The 13125-nt window shown below is 38.7% G+C and overlaps 2 protein-coding genes across 2 annotated transcripts; one reads left to right on the top strand and one right to left on the bottom strand.

The window, feature by feature from the left end:
* Window positions 1-242: 242 nt before the first annotated feature.
* Window positions 243-1151, top strand: LOC308642137 (olfactory receptor 51I2-like; the record flags this gene model as incomplete). Its single annotated transcript, XM_081280743.1, has 1 exon — window positions 243-1151. The coding sequence occupies one exon, from the start codon at window positions 243-245 to the stop codon at window positions 1149-1151; it is 909 nt and encodes a 302-aa protein (XP_081136869.1).
* Window positions 1152-6534: 5383 nt separating this feature from the next.
* Window positions 6535-7491, bottom strand: LOC308641741 (olfactory receptor 52D1-like; the record flags this gene model as incomplete). Its single annotated transcript, XM_081280352.1, has 1 exon — window positions 6535-7491. One exon carries the CDS (start codon window positions 7489-7491, stop codon window positions 6535-6537), a length of 957 nt encoding a protein of 318 aa, XP_081136478.1.
* Between the last annotated feature and the right edge of the window lie 5634 nt (window positions 7492-13125).

Genomic DNA, 13125 nt, shown 5'->3' with positions numbered 1-13125 from the left:
GGAAGAGGCAAAAGTTGTGGTCTAATGAGTAAGTGGTTTGCTCTGGAATGGGCATAAGAATTGAGGAAGTAGTGACAAGGAGAGTTTTGTCTCTTGTTTTGAAAAAATGTTACCCATGAATTGAACAGAGATTTATAGTTTTAATGTGAGGAAGAGTGCTAGACACAGGTATAAAGGAATATAAACTGTATGTTTGTCTTCTTTGCAGGCCAGGGGTCCTACCATCTAGGCAGCAGTGCAGCATGGGAGGAGACACCCGCAACAGCTCAGGGTTGCCTCCTTTCACCTTGACAGGGCTCCCAGGGCTGGAGGCCTCCCAGCACTGGATGATTTTGCTCCTTGAACTCCTCTACACTGTCTCAATCGTGGGCAATAGCCTGATCCTTTTCATTATCAAGGAGGAGCAGAGCTTGCATCAGCCTATGTACTATTTCCTGTCCCTGCTCTCAGTTAATGACCTGGGTGTGTCTTTCTCCACGCTGCCCACAGTACTGGCCACATTTTGCTTCCACATAAGAGAAATCAGTTTCAATTTCTGCATGTCCCAAATGTTCTTTATTCATGTTTTCTCTTTCATCGAGTCTGGGATCCTGCTGGTCATGAGCTTTGACCACTATATGGCCATCTGTCACCCCCTGCACTATGCTACAGTGCTCACTGATGCCCGTGTGGTGCAGATGGGCATGTCTGCTATTATCCGCAGTTTCTGCATGATTTTACCTCTGCCTTTCCTTCTGTTGAGGCTGCCCTTCTGCAAGGCCAATGTGCTCTCCCATGCCTACTGCCTGCATCCACATCTGATCCGCCTGCCCTGTGGTGACGTCACCATCAAGAATATCTTTGGTCTATTTATTGTCATCTCTACCTTTGGCCTGGATTCTGCACTCGTGTTCATCTCCTATGTGCTCATACTGCGTTCTGTGCTTGCCATTGCCTCCAGGGAGGAACGACTGAAGACACTCAACACGTGTGTGTCACACATGTGTGCTGTGCTCATCTTCTATGTGCCCAAGGTTGGCGTGTCCATGGCTGCTCATTATGGGAGGCATGCCCCACCCTATGTACACACACTCATGTCCCTTATTTATCTATTTGTGCCTCCAATGCTCAACCCTGTCATCTATTCCATCAAAACCAAAGAGATTCGGTGAAGGCTTTGCAAAATTCTTCTGAGAAGGAAGTTTTGAGCAAGAGGCATGCTGAAAATCCAGGTCCTGAGGATAAGGTCCCCTTATATCCACAAATTGAGCTTACAAAACTTGCTTTGATAAGGAATTTTAAATATGCCTCTGTCATGTATGTTACTGTTGGGATTCCTGTCATGAGATGTTTGATGACAGCCTGGCAGTCATTCATAAGTAAGCCAAAAGCATGTCATGGTAAAGTGGGCCAGAATTTATTGAAAAATTTTGTTCAGCTTACTTCTTTTAACACAGGAAATTAGTGTCAGTTTGGAAACAATTTGTAATGCAGAAAGGGTTTTCAAAATTAAAGATTATGTTTAAGAGATGTTATAAGATGACACACATAGAATCATGATGTATGCCAGTATTTATTTATTTATTTAATATACCACACACTATTTACGTGAAGTAAATGTAATTGCAAATAAATTGTATTAAATGATCAAGATTTTAAATAATATTAAAATTTGGCAAAGGTTATATTATGATTTAAATTGTATGTCTTTGTGTATTCAGCAACAAGAAAATAATACGGTAGAATTACTATAGTACATTGTGTAAAATCCAATATGTTCTCCCAAAATTCATGGTCTTATAAGACTATGGGAGGTATAACTTTATGACATAAAAGATAAAATAAAATAAATAAATATTCAATTTAAGACACTATGAAAAAATAAACACTTTGAAAATGATTGAAAATACTTAAAGTTACAAATTAATATGAAAGGAAAAGAGAAAACAATTAAAAAAACCTAATTTTTTAACAAGGTTGTAAAACTGATGAACATCTGGAAGATGAAATAAAATGAAAATAAAACATCACACATATTAACAGTATGGAGGTATTTGTAAATTATGGAGGAAAGATCTATGAATAATTTAAATCTTGACTAAATTGATATTTTGGGAAAATAAAATGTAAACATATGAAGAATTAAATGATGATTGAGGAAGAAATAATTAATTATAAAACAATTATTCTGCCTCTTACATCTAAAACATTATAATACAAGATCCTTTCCTTAATCTTCCAAGAAAATTTTAAGAAATTTTACAACTTGTAGTATATTAAATGATAAACAATATTGGAAAGCTATACAACGTTGTAAATATAGGCCTGATAAGTTACATGGAAAAAATATATCAGCAAAAAATACTATATACTAAACACAGTAATGACAATATAGGTATAGAGAGTAGAAGTTGTGAAGTCATTGAAACAACATGGAAAAAAGAATGATGCACATATATTTTAGAATAAAAAATTATTTTCTGAAATGTTGCAATATGAAACTTATCAAGTAAGAAGTGTGATAATAAATTTGGAATCACCTATAAATTTTTAAACACATGAAGTGAAAAATGATACATTTTAGCTTAAAATCATTTTATTTTTTGTAGATTTTCTTAATGTTCAATACCATATAATTTCTAGCTAAAATAAGAGAAAAACAATTTTTCCTTTTTTTTTTTTTTGGTCTGAGGGATTAAATACAGGGTCTTTAACCATGAAGCCACATCCCCAGACATTTTTATTTTTTTTAATTTTGAGATAGAGTTTCACCAAGTTGCTTGTAGCTTTGGTAAATCACTGAGGGTGGCTTTGAACCTGGGATAGTCTTGCCTCAGCCTCCGGGGCTGTTGGAATTACAGGTGTGCATCACCTTATCTCACAATTTATCCATATGATTAAGCATCTTTATATACCTGATTTTTAAATAAATCAGTAATCAATATTATAGAACTTGAACAAGAAATGAGCTATTTCTTCTATTCTTTTATATGTATCTGCACATTAAATCCTGACAACCCTAATTAGACTTTGATGTATTCAATCTTTGCCTGTCAATCACCATTATTTCTTTATTTTATTTTATTTATTCTATTTTTATATATGACAGCAGAATGCAATTCAAATCATATTACACAAATATAGCACAATTTTTCATGTCTCTGGTTGTACATAAAGTAGAGTCCCACCATTAGTATTTACATACATGCATTTAAGGTAATGATGTCTGTCTCATTCTATCATCTTTCCTATCCTATGCTCCCTCCCTTCCCTTCCCTCACCTTTGCCCTATCTAAAGTTCGTCTATTCCTCCCACACTGCCCCCTCCATTCCCATTATGAATCAGCATCTTCATATCAGAGAAAATATTTTGAATTTATATTTGGGGGATTGGCTTAGTTCACTTACCATTAGATTCTCCAACTCCATCCATTTACCTGAAAATTCCATGATTTTATTCTATTTTATTGCTGAGTAATATTCCATTGTGTATATAGACCACATTTTCTTTATCCATTCATCTACTGAAGGGCATCTATGTTGGTTCCACAATTTAGCTATTGTGAATTGTGCTGCTATGAACATTGATGTGGCTGCATCACTGTAGTATGCTGTTTTTAAGTCCTTTGGGTATAAACCGAGGAGTGGGATAGCTGAGTCAAATGGTGGTTCCATTCCCAGTTTTCTAAGGAATCTTCATACTACTTTCCATATTGGCTGCACCAATTTGCAGTCCCACCAGCAATGTATGAGTGTGCCTTTTCCCCCACATCCTCGGCAACACTTGTTGTTGTTTGTATTCTTAATAGCTGCCATTCTGACTGGAGTAAGATGAAATCTTAGAGTAGTTTTGATTTGCATCTCTCTAATTGCTAGAGATTTTGAACATTTTTTCATGTATTTGTTGTCAATCATCATTGTTAATACAATCAAATAATATTTATAGATGGAGAGAGGTTGTTCTGAAAGCAGGTTAAAAACACCAACATACAATGTATTGTTAAATGTTGATGCATTTTTGTAGAAATTATATTTGGAAGGATTAATAAAAATTTTATTATTAAATTATTATTGTGAGATTTGGCAAGATATACTTTCTTCTTATCTTCTTTCCGTTTTTTTTTCTTTTACACATACATATTATGTTTGAAGTAAAATTTGAGACAGAGAGATACATAGGCAGGCAATTGAGAGTAACCTGTGAGTTCTAAGGAGCTGAGCCTCTAAGGATGGTTGTGGCATTTCTGCCCTGCTGAAAGAAGCAGAAGAAGGGTTGGATGCTTAAGGCCCTGGCAGGGCCAGCTCATGCACAACAGGCTGAGTCACTGGCACATGCTATAGGAATGGTGACCTCTGTCTATTTTCAAAAGGTGAATTTCTACTAAGTATTCTCATATCAACATGCTATGCCTCTGTAGGGAAGGATGGCAGGAAGATGGTTTGTGGTGGTCAGAAAAACATCACTATGGGAAACCTTGCCTTTTCTAAATAAATACCAGTCTCATATTACTTCAAACTTCAGTAACAAATGATTGACACTGGATCATCATGTGCTTCAATACTAAGTCATTCCTAGAGGACTGCCATGTCTCTTTTGAGTTTTCCTAGAATTCTAGTCTTACTAGGCTGTCATGAACTCCCTGTATCCTCTCTGTTGCCTTCTTCCTGAACCATTGTCCTGTCCCTCTTTCTCTTCTAATCTCACTCAGAGTGCCACACATCTGATCTTTCTCTTCTGAATTCCTCTGTGCCAAGTCATGACTGGCCCTGGCCCAGGACAGCTCTTTGTGTAAGGATTTGCCTCTATACCTGGACTTGGAGCTCCCTGCAGCCAGAGCTGACACTTTTCTTCTGGTATCACCTTGAGGACATGGTAATAATTTTTCCTTCACTTGCTTTCCTGGGTAAAATGTCTCTCCCTTAGTTCATCACAGGTTTATGGCTGTGCCTCCAGATGAATAGTCTCAGTATAATGTAAATGAATAGAAATGAAATCACTAAATATCTACTACATGCCAAGCACCTATGCTAGACTTGTTTTCACTCCTCATCACAGTGGCATGATGCAGATGCCATTTTTTTTTGTTAATCCAACAAAGAATATGACACACACCAATATGATCCATAACACTTTTTCAACAATATTGATAGACTAATTTTAATTATGTGTATGTCACAGATACAATGCTGCTGTGGGGAGGTTTTGAAATGATAATTAACAAATTAGCAAATAGATAAATGCTACAGATTAAGTCATGTAGATATAATGAAATAGAGTATGCTTTTGTATATTTAAGGATTATTCACCAAGTACTACTCCACTCTGTATTGAGTGCTTGCTTTGTTTCAGACTCTATAATGAACACTTTACTGGGGCTGGAGACAGGTCTGATGTTTAATTCATGCAACTGGTAAACTAGGAAGCTGAGACTGAAGTTCATGGTCATGTGGATCCATATTTCATATTATTATCCATGATAAAGTGCAATAAAAAGTATGAGATATTATCCATATAAAAGGAATGACCTCAGACTATTAGTTTCTCTGAATTACAGGCTGTTAATTTAAAATGCAAAGAACAGTTGGCAGGAGTATGAGTAGACTTGAATGTTTTAGCACTGAGAGTGATGAAGAACTGAAGGAATATTAAAAAGAAGAACTTGGATTCAGAGCCAGCTTCCCTGCATCTGAAAAAAGGGATGACTTCATGGCTAAAAGGAAAGGGACCTCAAAAATGAAAGATGGGAGGAGGAATGGGGATAGGAGAAAGAATGAAGAAATTGTGGTTCCATTAAGCACTGGTCATATCTTAAGACTGTTTATGAATGTAGAGTTGCTATGTCACATAGTTATCACAATAACCCTGTGGAGTGAGACAATAGAAGGAAGGTCTCAGAAAAGTTTTTACAGTTTGATCAAAAAGGTCAAAAAGGATTCATAACTTAAGTTTTCAAAATTTAATAACTCAACGTATTCTTCACCACAACTTTAAGAGTTTGCTATCATTATTATCCTTCCTTAAAAATTGTCCAAACTCAGTCATAGAAACATTTAGCAACATGCTAGAGTCACAAGTTTAGTAAGAAGATGAGCAAAAATTCAAATCCAGGAACTCTGAGTTCACACTTGGTGCCCTTAACTGCTACCCTATGTGATGGAGTTCAGATACAAATTCACTCTAAACACCTTTTTCACTTTTTTTTTTTGGCTTTTAGACTCATAAGAAATTATTAGTTTCATAATAGGAATAATTTCTTATATCTTATTTTAGAAGCAGAAACTGATTTGCTCCTTAGTAGGTCATAGCCACTTTTGAGACAGCAGTGAAAATATGATCATCTTTATGGGCTATTCAGAATTTTTCAAGGAGCCATGGAAACATAATATGTTCAATGTGATAACCAGTCTCCCATTTCATCTGGTCAATCCACTTCCTTCCAGAATTTCCAACCACATAAACCCAGTCTTGTCATATCACAGATCTCCGTTCATGTAAATGCATCTAGCAAGCAATCTTACCCATTTATTATTCTTATCTCCGAGGTCTACTGGAATTCATGTTGAGATCTTCCCCAAGAGAAACAGTCTTAGAAGTCGACTCCGAATCTCCTTGGTTCTAGCTCCATAGATAATGGGATTGAGTACAGGAGGCACCAGCACATAGAGATTCGCTAGAAAGATGTGCACATGCTTGGGAACTCGGTTGTGACCAAAGCGGTGGGTGAGGAAGGAGAAGAAGGCAGGGATGTAGAAAACGAGGATGACACCAAGATGGGAGCCACAGGTACTCAGAGCCTTGTGTCTGGCATCTTGAGATGGTAAACGAAAGACAGCATGGAGGATAAAGCCATAGGAGATGAAAATGAGGATAGAATCCAGACCCACAGCCAGAAGAGCTACAGTCAGCCCATAGACAATATTGACAGTGATGTTGGCACAGGCCAGCCAAGCGATGCCCATATGCTCACAGTATGTATGAGCCATGACATGGTGGCCACAGTAGGGCAGTCGCCTCAGCAGGAAAATGAAGGGGGAGACAATAGCTACACTCCGGAATACACCAACAATGCTAATTCTGCCTATGACAATATGGTTGAGAATGGTTGTGTATCTCAGTGGGTTGCAAATAGCCACATATCGATCAAAGGCCATGGCCAGGAGAACTGAGGACTCCAAAGCGTAGATAGAATGGACACAAAACATCTGGGCCAGGCATCCAGCAAAGGAAATCTCACCTGCATGGAGCCACAAAATGGCAAGTGTCTTGGGCACAGTGGTCGAACTGAGAGCCAGGTCAGTGAGTGAGAGAAGACAAAGGAAGAGGTACATGGGAGCATGCAGGGCACTGTCCATCATAATGACCAGGATGATGGCAGCATTGCCAAGCAGTGCTACCAGGTACATGGCACAGAATGGAATTGCAATCCAGATATGGGCAAACTCCAGCCCTGGGATCCCTGTCAGGAAGAGAGTGTCTGGGAGACTGTTATCACTGATGTTGGAGGCTGACATCCTTCTGGCAAATCCAGGGTTCCTTCCAAGGGTTGATGGTATGTCTACCCTGGAACAACAGGCATGTGGTTGATTCACATGAAAAGATGATATATCTATGAAACAATCTATTTATATTAAGAAAATTATTTACTTCCATTAACTAGTTAAAGCACCTGAAAAACTATCACATATAATCCATAGTCCCCTCCCCCTTATGATTATTCTTGCTTACAACATTAGTATTTTGAGTTCTATAGCTACAGCACCAGGATAAGTTTTTATTCATTTGCTCAATTTGGTACTTTCTATCATATCCTGCAAATAATTCACTGGTGTTTTGTCTATACATACTTAAGAGTTTTTCTTCTTCTTCCTCTTCCTCCTCCTCTTTCTACCTTCTTCTCCTTTTTCTCTTCTTCTCCTTCTCCTCCTCTTCTTCTTCTTTCTCCCTTCTCCTCCTCCCCCCCCCCTTTTCCTCCATCTCCCCTTTTTCTTCACCTGATGCCATTTCAGATATCTGGGGAAATTTTTTTCTTTGCATTCTCCATCCATGATTTTGAACTTGAAGACTAGTTTCTCTGACTCTTACATTCTTTCTTTTTTCTAATCTAATTCTTAATCATCTTGTTGTTTGTACTTCACAAAATCCTAGAGGTAAGGCTATCGTTATGTAATTATAACCTCTACCTTGCCCACAACACTGTTTTTATCCAAATGCTTTAATCAGCATGCACTAAAGAATCAATTTTAGTAATTCTTAGTAACATGCCATTGTCTTTTTGGCTTAGAGCTGTTCTGCTTTATTCACTTAATTCCCATATTTGTAAAACATTTACCCAATCTTAAGCCAAGTAAATTATTTTTTCTATGTTACTTAAAGTTCCCAGAAAATCCTGGGCAACCAAGATATATACACCCATCTCATGATTGAATGTTAACAGAGCACATCTGTTGGCACTATGCAAGAGAATTGAACTTTAGCAGACATGTTAAGTATGGAGACAGCACTCTGATACTAAGCAGAACCAGGTCATGTTCCTGGAAGTCCACCAGTATATGCCAATTGCTGATAGAGTCAGGTATAGGGAGAAAGTGGAGTGTCTTGATGTTGCCAACAGTAAAGACATCCAAGAAGAGTAAATTTTTTTTGTTGTTGTAGAGGGATAGCTAATATTATATACATTCTTCTTTAGTTACATATTATATACTTAAAAATAACTTTTGTTGAATGTCAGGAAATTTGAATCTCTATTCTGTTTTTGACATAAGATTATCAAATGACTATGATAAAAATCTCTCACTTATCTGTATACCTAGTTTTATAAAGAGCAATGACTCTGGAATCCCAGTCTAAGCTTACCTACTTCTTCACTATTTGGCATTGGATAAATCCTACTATATTTTGAGATGCTGGATTTTTTTTCTAAATTGAAAGTAAAAACACTTAGCCTACTTATCTCATACAAAATTTATGGTTGAGGTACATAAGATTGAAAGTTGGAACACTAAAACCTATTTCTTCCCCCATTTTATTAACTCTTTGCCCCATAGCAGAATACTGGGTTGGAACAGAATATATTAATTATTCTCCTCTCTACCTCATCAAAGGGAAATACGAGTTCTGAGAAGTGAAGCAATGGAATCCAGATTACAAATTTATTACTGCCGGAATCAGTGTCCTGATTCTAACTTTGGTGTTTGCACCTCACTTAACTATTCATTTATATGGCCAGCAGTTGAATTCTCAAGTTATTCTTGCAAGGCACTTTGTATTGTATCAGTACCTAATTCTGGAATCAATTCATTAAGTTGGCTCCAAAGTGACAGATAAAATTAGAAAGGCCCTCTTACTGGCATAGATACTTTCTCTGATGACCCTAACTCTTAGGGGAATGAATCTTGAGTGGTGGAAAGTGGAGGGCTTAAGTTACTACAAATTCTCTTCCCAGCTTATTTCTGTCTCCAAAGATATATTTCATATGGTCGTTGTTGGGAGGCTACTATACTGTGAGAATTTGTGGAAGGTGGTTCTGAAAAATTCAGGTGCAATCAAGGTTGTCTTTTAGGGAAGAGTGGGGAAAAAAAAACCATTGAGCTGGAATCCCACTCTGGGGCATTCTCTTTAAATTTTCTCACCCATTTTCTGTCTGGGTCACTATGATGTCTGAGTTTTTGAGTTTTCCCTCTTGGATTTACCCAGATATAAATACATTAACTCTAAGATCTTTCCTTTTTGGACCCTAATATCAAGAACATACCTTTGGTTATACATGATGTGGAGATTCACTGTGGTGCATTCATATATGTACATAGAAAATTATGTCAGATTCATTCGGCTGTCTTTCCTATTCCTGTTCTCCTCCCCATGGTGTACTACCATGAGAGTGGGATCCTAATTATAATAAAATGCACTACATGTTTGTATAAATATGTCAAAATATACTCTATTTTTATGTATAGCTAAAAAGAACAAATAATAATAATAATAATAATAATAATAATAATAATAGTAATAATAATAAACATACCTGTATGCATGATGTACATTCACTGATTATGTGGGCTTAGGTTGGAACTCTGTGAAGGGTTATTGTGCGTGAGTGTGAGGGGTGTGGGAGTGTGTGGTGGAACAGCAGTTTGCTCAGATGGAGTGTACAGTGGTTTGTTTCGGGGTGAAAAGCTGTGTCCTTGTGCAGGTTGGGTGGGTGTGATCTAGGGGATAGATGAGGTCTGAGTGTGTAATCTGGTCCTTCCTCAATTCTGTAGGCTCTGGAAGTATCTTCAGTTTTTCTCTGAGTTCCCAACTTCTTTGTTCCTGGTGCAAGCCAAGTGTGCTTATTTATTGACTGATGGTCACATGAAAAACCCATATAGCCTGCTCTAGGGATTTGATCCATAGTGCTCATTTTTAGGAATAAAGAAGAAAGTATAGAGAAAGAAATGAGTAAGGAGAATTTCCACAGGGAAAAGTGAAAATAAACACCTGGCAATTAAAATTTTTATTCTCTCTTTCTCTTTTAAAACTTTTTCTCCCCTTTCAATCTGTTTTCTTTCCTTTTTTCTTTAACATTGGGTATGTTTCTGAATTCCCATATAGTACAGATTCTGGTATTCTATGCAGATATGGCATCAAGAATGTTTTATGAAAAATAGGTGGAGAGGAATGGCCCTGGACAATTATGTTCTGTTCTCCCATTATCCTTCATTTCAGAAAATACATTTTTAAATTACTAAGATTTTTAAGAACATAACAGAACATTGAACAAACACATGGCTTTTCTGAGCATGGGTTCCTATGCTGCTGTAGGTTTCATGAACCTGGAAGAAGCCATAAGAGAGAGCAGCCTCCACCCTGTGGCCAAATTCCCTCATATCATTGACATGGCATTAACAAGAGCAACAGAACACTTTAAATTTCATCGGTTGTTAAGCTTAAAACTAATTTGTAGGGAGGATAATTTCTTAACAAGGTTCTAGTTTTTCCTTCAATCAGTTTATGTATCCAAAAAGTAAATATTAGTAGAATATGTTAATATTAACTAATCAATAATTTTAATTAATTAGTTAATTAAGATTATTAAGAAAGATTAATTAATAATATTCATTTAATTTTTGAAAGTAAGCTCTGAAAACCCTTTTTTTTTAATGTAAATAACCTAGCAGAGAGTGGAAAGTGTTTGCCATGCAGGGAACACTGTTGTATAGAAGAGCTGGTAACGGCTAGAATTAGCTTCTGCCCTAAGAGAAGAGTTTCTGCTTTTCAGAACCTTAAAATTAGGGTGTTCACAGAGGTAGATTTTAAGGACTTTTCAAATAGATCCCACAGAGCTGGTGTTGGTATATCTGGGGGATCTTATGAGGCTAGTTCAAAGAAAGGGCAAAACAAAAGAAAAACATACCACAGCTACTTATATTAGAATTAACTGCTGATGCCCAGAATAAAATTGTTGCAGGAGTAACAATGACAACAACAGAAACCCAAGAGGAAAAGTAAATCCTGAACTACCTCTAATGCTTCCTATTAGCAGAGCCTAACAATGCATTTGATTTCAGAACTTCTGAACACTACCAAAATACTCTGATCTCAGATCACACATTACTGACATAAAGATGCATAGCACGTGCTCTGGGCAGGTATGCTGTGATTTAATGAATAATTACAGCAGCTTGTTCTTGGTCAGAATTAGGAATAGCAATCATCCCTTTCCTTCTTGCCTAGGAGAGGAGACGCACCCGACAATATTCAAGAATATAAAACTGAATTTGCTTTTTCAGATGACAGAAATTTTCTATCAGCAATCACATGTGAATGGACAATGAACATGTTCACAACTTGGTCTCCATGCAGGGACACACCTCAGGCTGTAGAACATGCACTCCTCCTTCTAAGCCTTGAGGAAGACAGTAGATGTGTCAGCCCAAAAGTTAACAGGACAGAAGAAATAGATGTGTTAAAACTAATTCCTGAAACACTATGCATGTTTCAGCCATTGTTCAGATATTGAAGAAAAAACAATGTCAGTTTTGAAATTTCATCAGGAAGATTTACATTGTTAAAAATCATTCTGCTGGCAAATAATGGAAGATGGCAGCGGGAAGTGAGTAAGTAGCTCCGTGCTCCGCACCGCCGCACCCGCAGCGTATGTTGCCGCGTCTTAAAAGATGAAGTAAAGATCATCAAAGGAGATCTGTCGACAAAGACTCAGCACCGTGTCAAGAAAGGGGCCTAGGTGGAGTGAATCCGCCACGACTCCAGCCAAGGTGGAGTGAGTCCATCACGACTTCAGAGCGAGCAGTAAGGCTGCAGCCCCCGAGCTGCCCAGCTCCCTCGGCCCCTTCTCCTTCTCCTCTCCGCCTTTCCGCTTTGCTTCTCCCCCGCCGTCTCTCCTCCCACGCTCAGTCCCTAAATCTAGATCTCAATTTCTTTCCCCCACCCCGCCCACTCTCCCGCGTGTCCAGTACCCGGCCTGCGCGGGCCCCGAGGCGCTGCCTCCCCTCCCCCAGCCTGCACCCCCCCCGGGGGTCCCGAAGGCCACAGCTGGGCCGCCGCAACGCTGCCGCCACCGCCCCCGCCGCCGCTTCCCGCGGAGCACTATAGAGCAGACTCTTCACCGTGCAAGTGAGCTGCCGAGTTAAATGGAACAGCTGATAAGATGAGTGACAATTTAAAATCTAAGTGATCCAACATGGCGGCGGACGTGGAGAGATCAAGTCTCTAACCCCTTCAGCTGCGCGAGCATAGGGAGAAGTAAACTGTCAAAATACTGTTCGCTCAGGACCACTAGGCACTGTTGAGCTGAAGGGGACCCCGGGCGAACAGTCTGCCCCTCTCAGAACACACCGAGCCCGGATTGGGCTGCATTCTAGTTCTGGTTCGCCTGCTTCTCATGACTCAGCACTAATGATCCCGCTGAAATAACTAGTCGGCCCACCTGAACTCACAGAGGTAAAAGCCAACTGAGCACGATAGTCAGACCCAGGGTATCCCTCTGATGACAACAGAGGTCCCTTGCACCAGCTACCAGGGGAGTTGCTACCTGAGGGCAAACAAATTCGCTGGGGGTCGTCAGCCCCAAGCCCTACAAACTTAGGGTCTGAGGGAGGCAAACAGAAAGGGTGTGCCCAGGCATCCATGGAAACAGGGCTCCCAGG

Source organism: Spermophilus citellus (genome assembly GCF_964194105.1).
Source record: "Spermophilus citellus genome assembly, chromosome: 2".
Taxonomy (NCBI): Eukaryota; Metazoa; Chordata; class Mammalia; order Rodentia; family Sciuridae; genus Spermophilus; species Spermophilus citellus.
The sequence above is the reverse complement of the archived record's forward strand: the minus strand, read 5'-3'. Positions and strand labels throughout refer to the sequence as shown.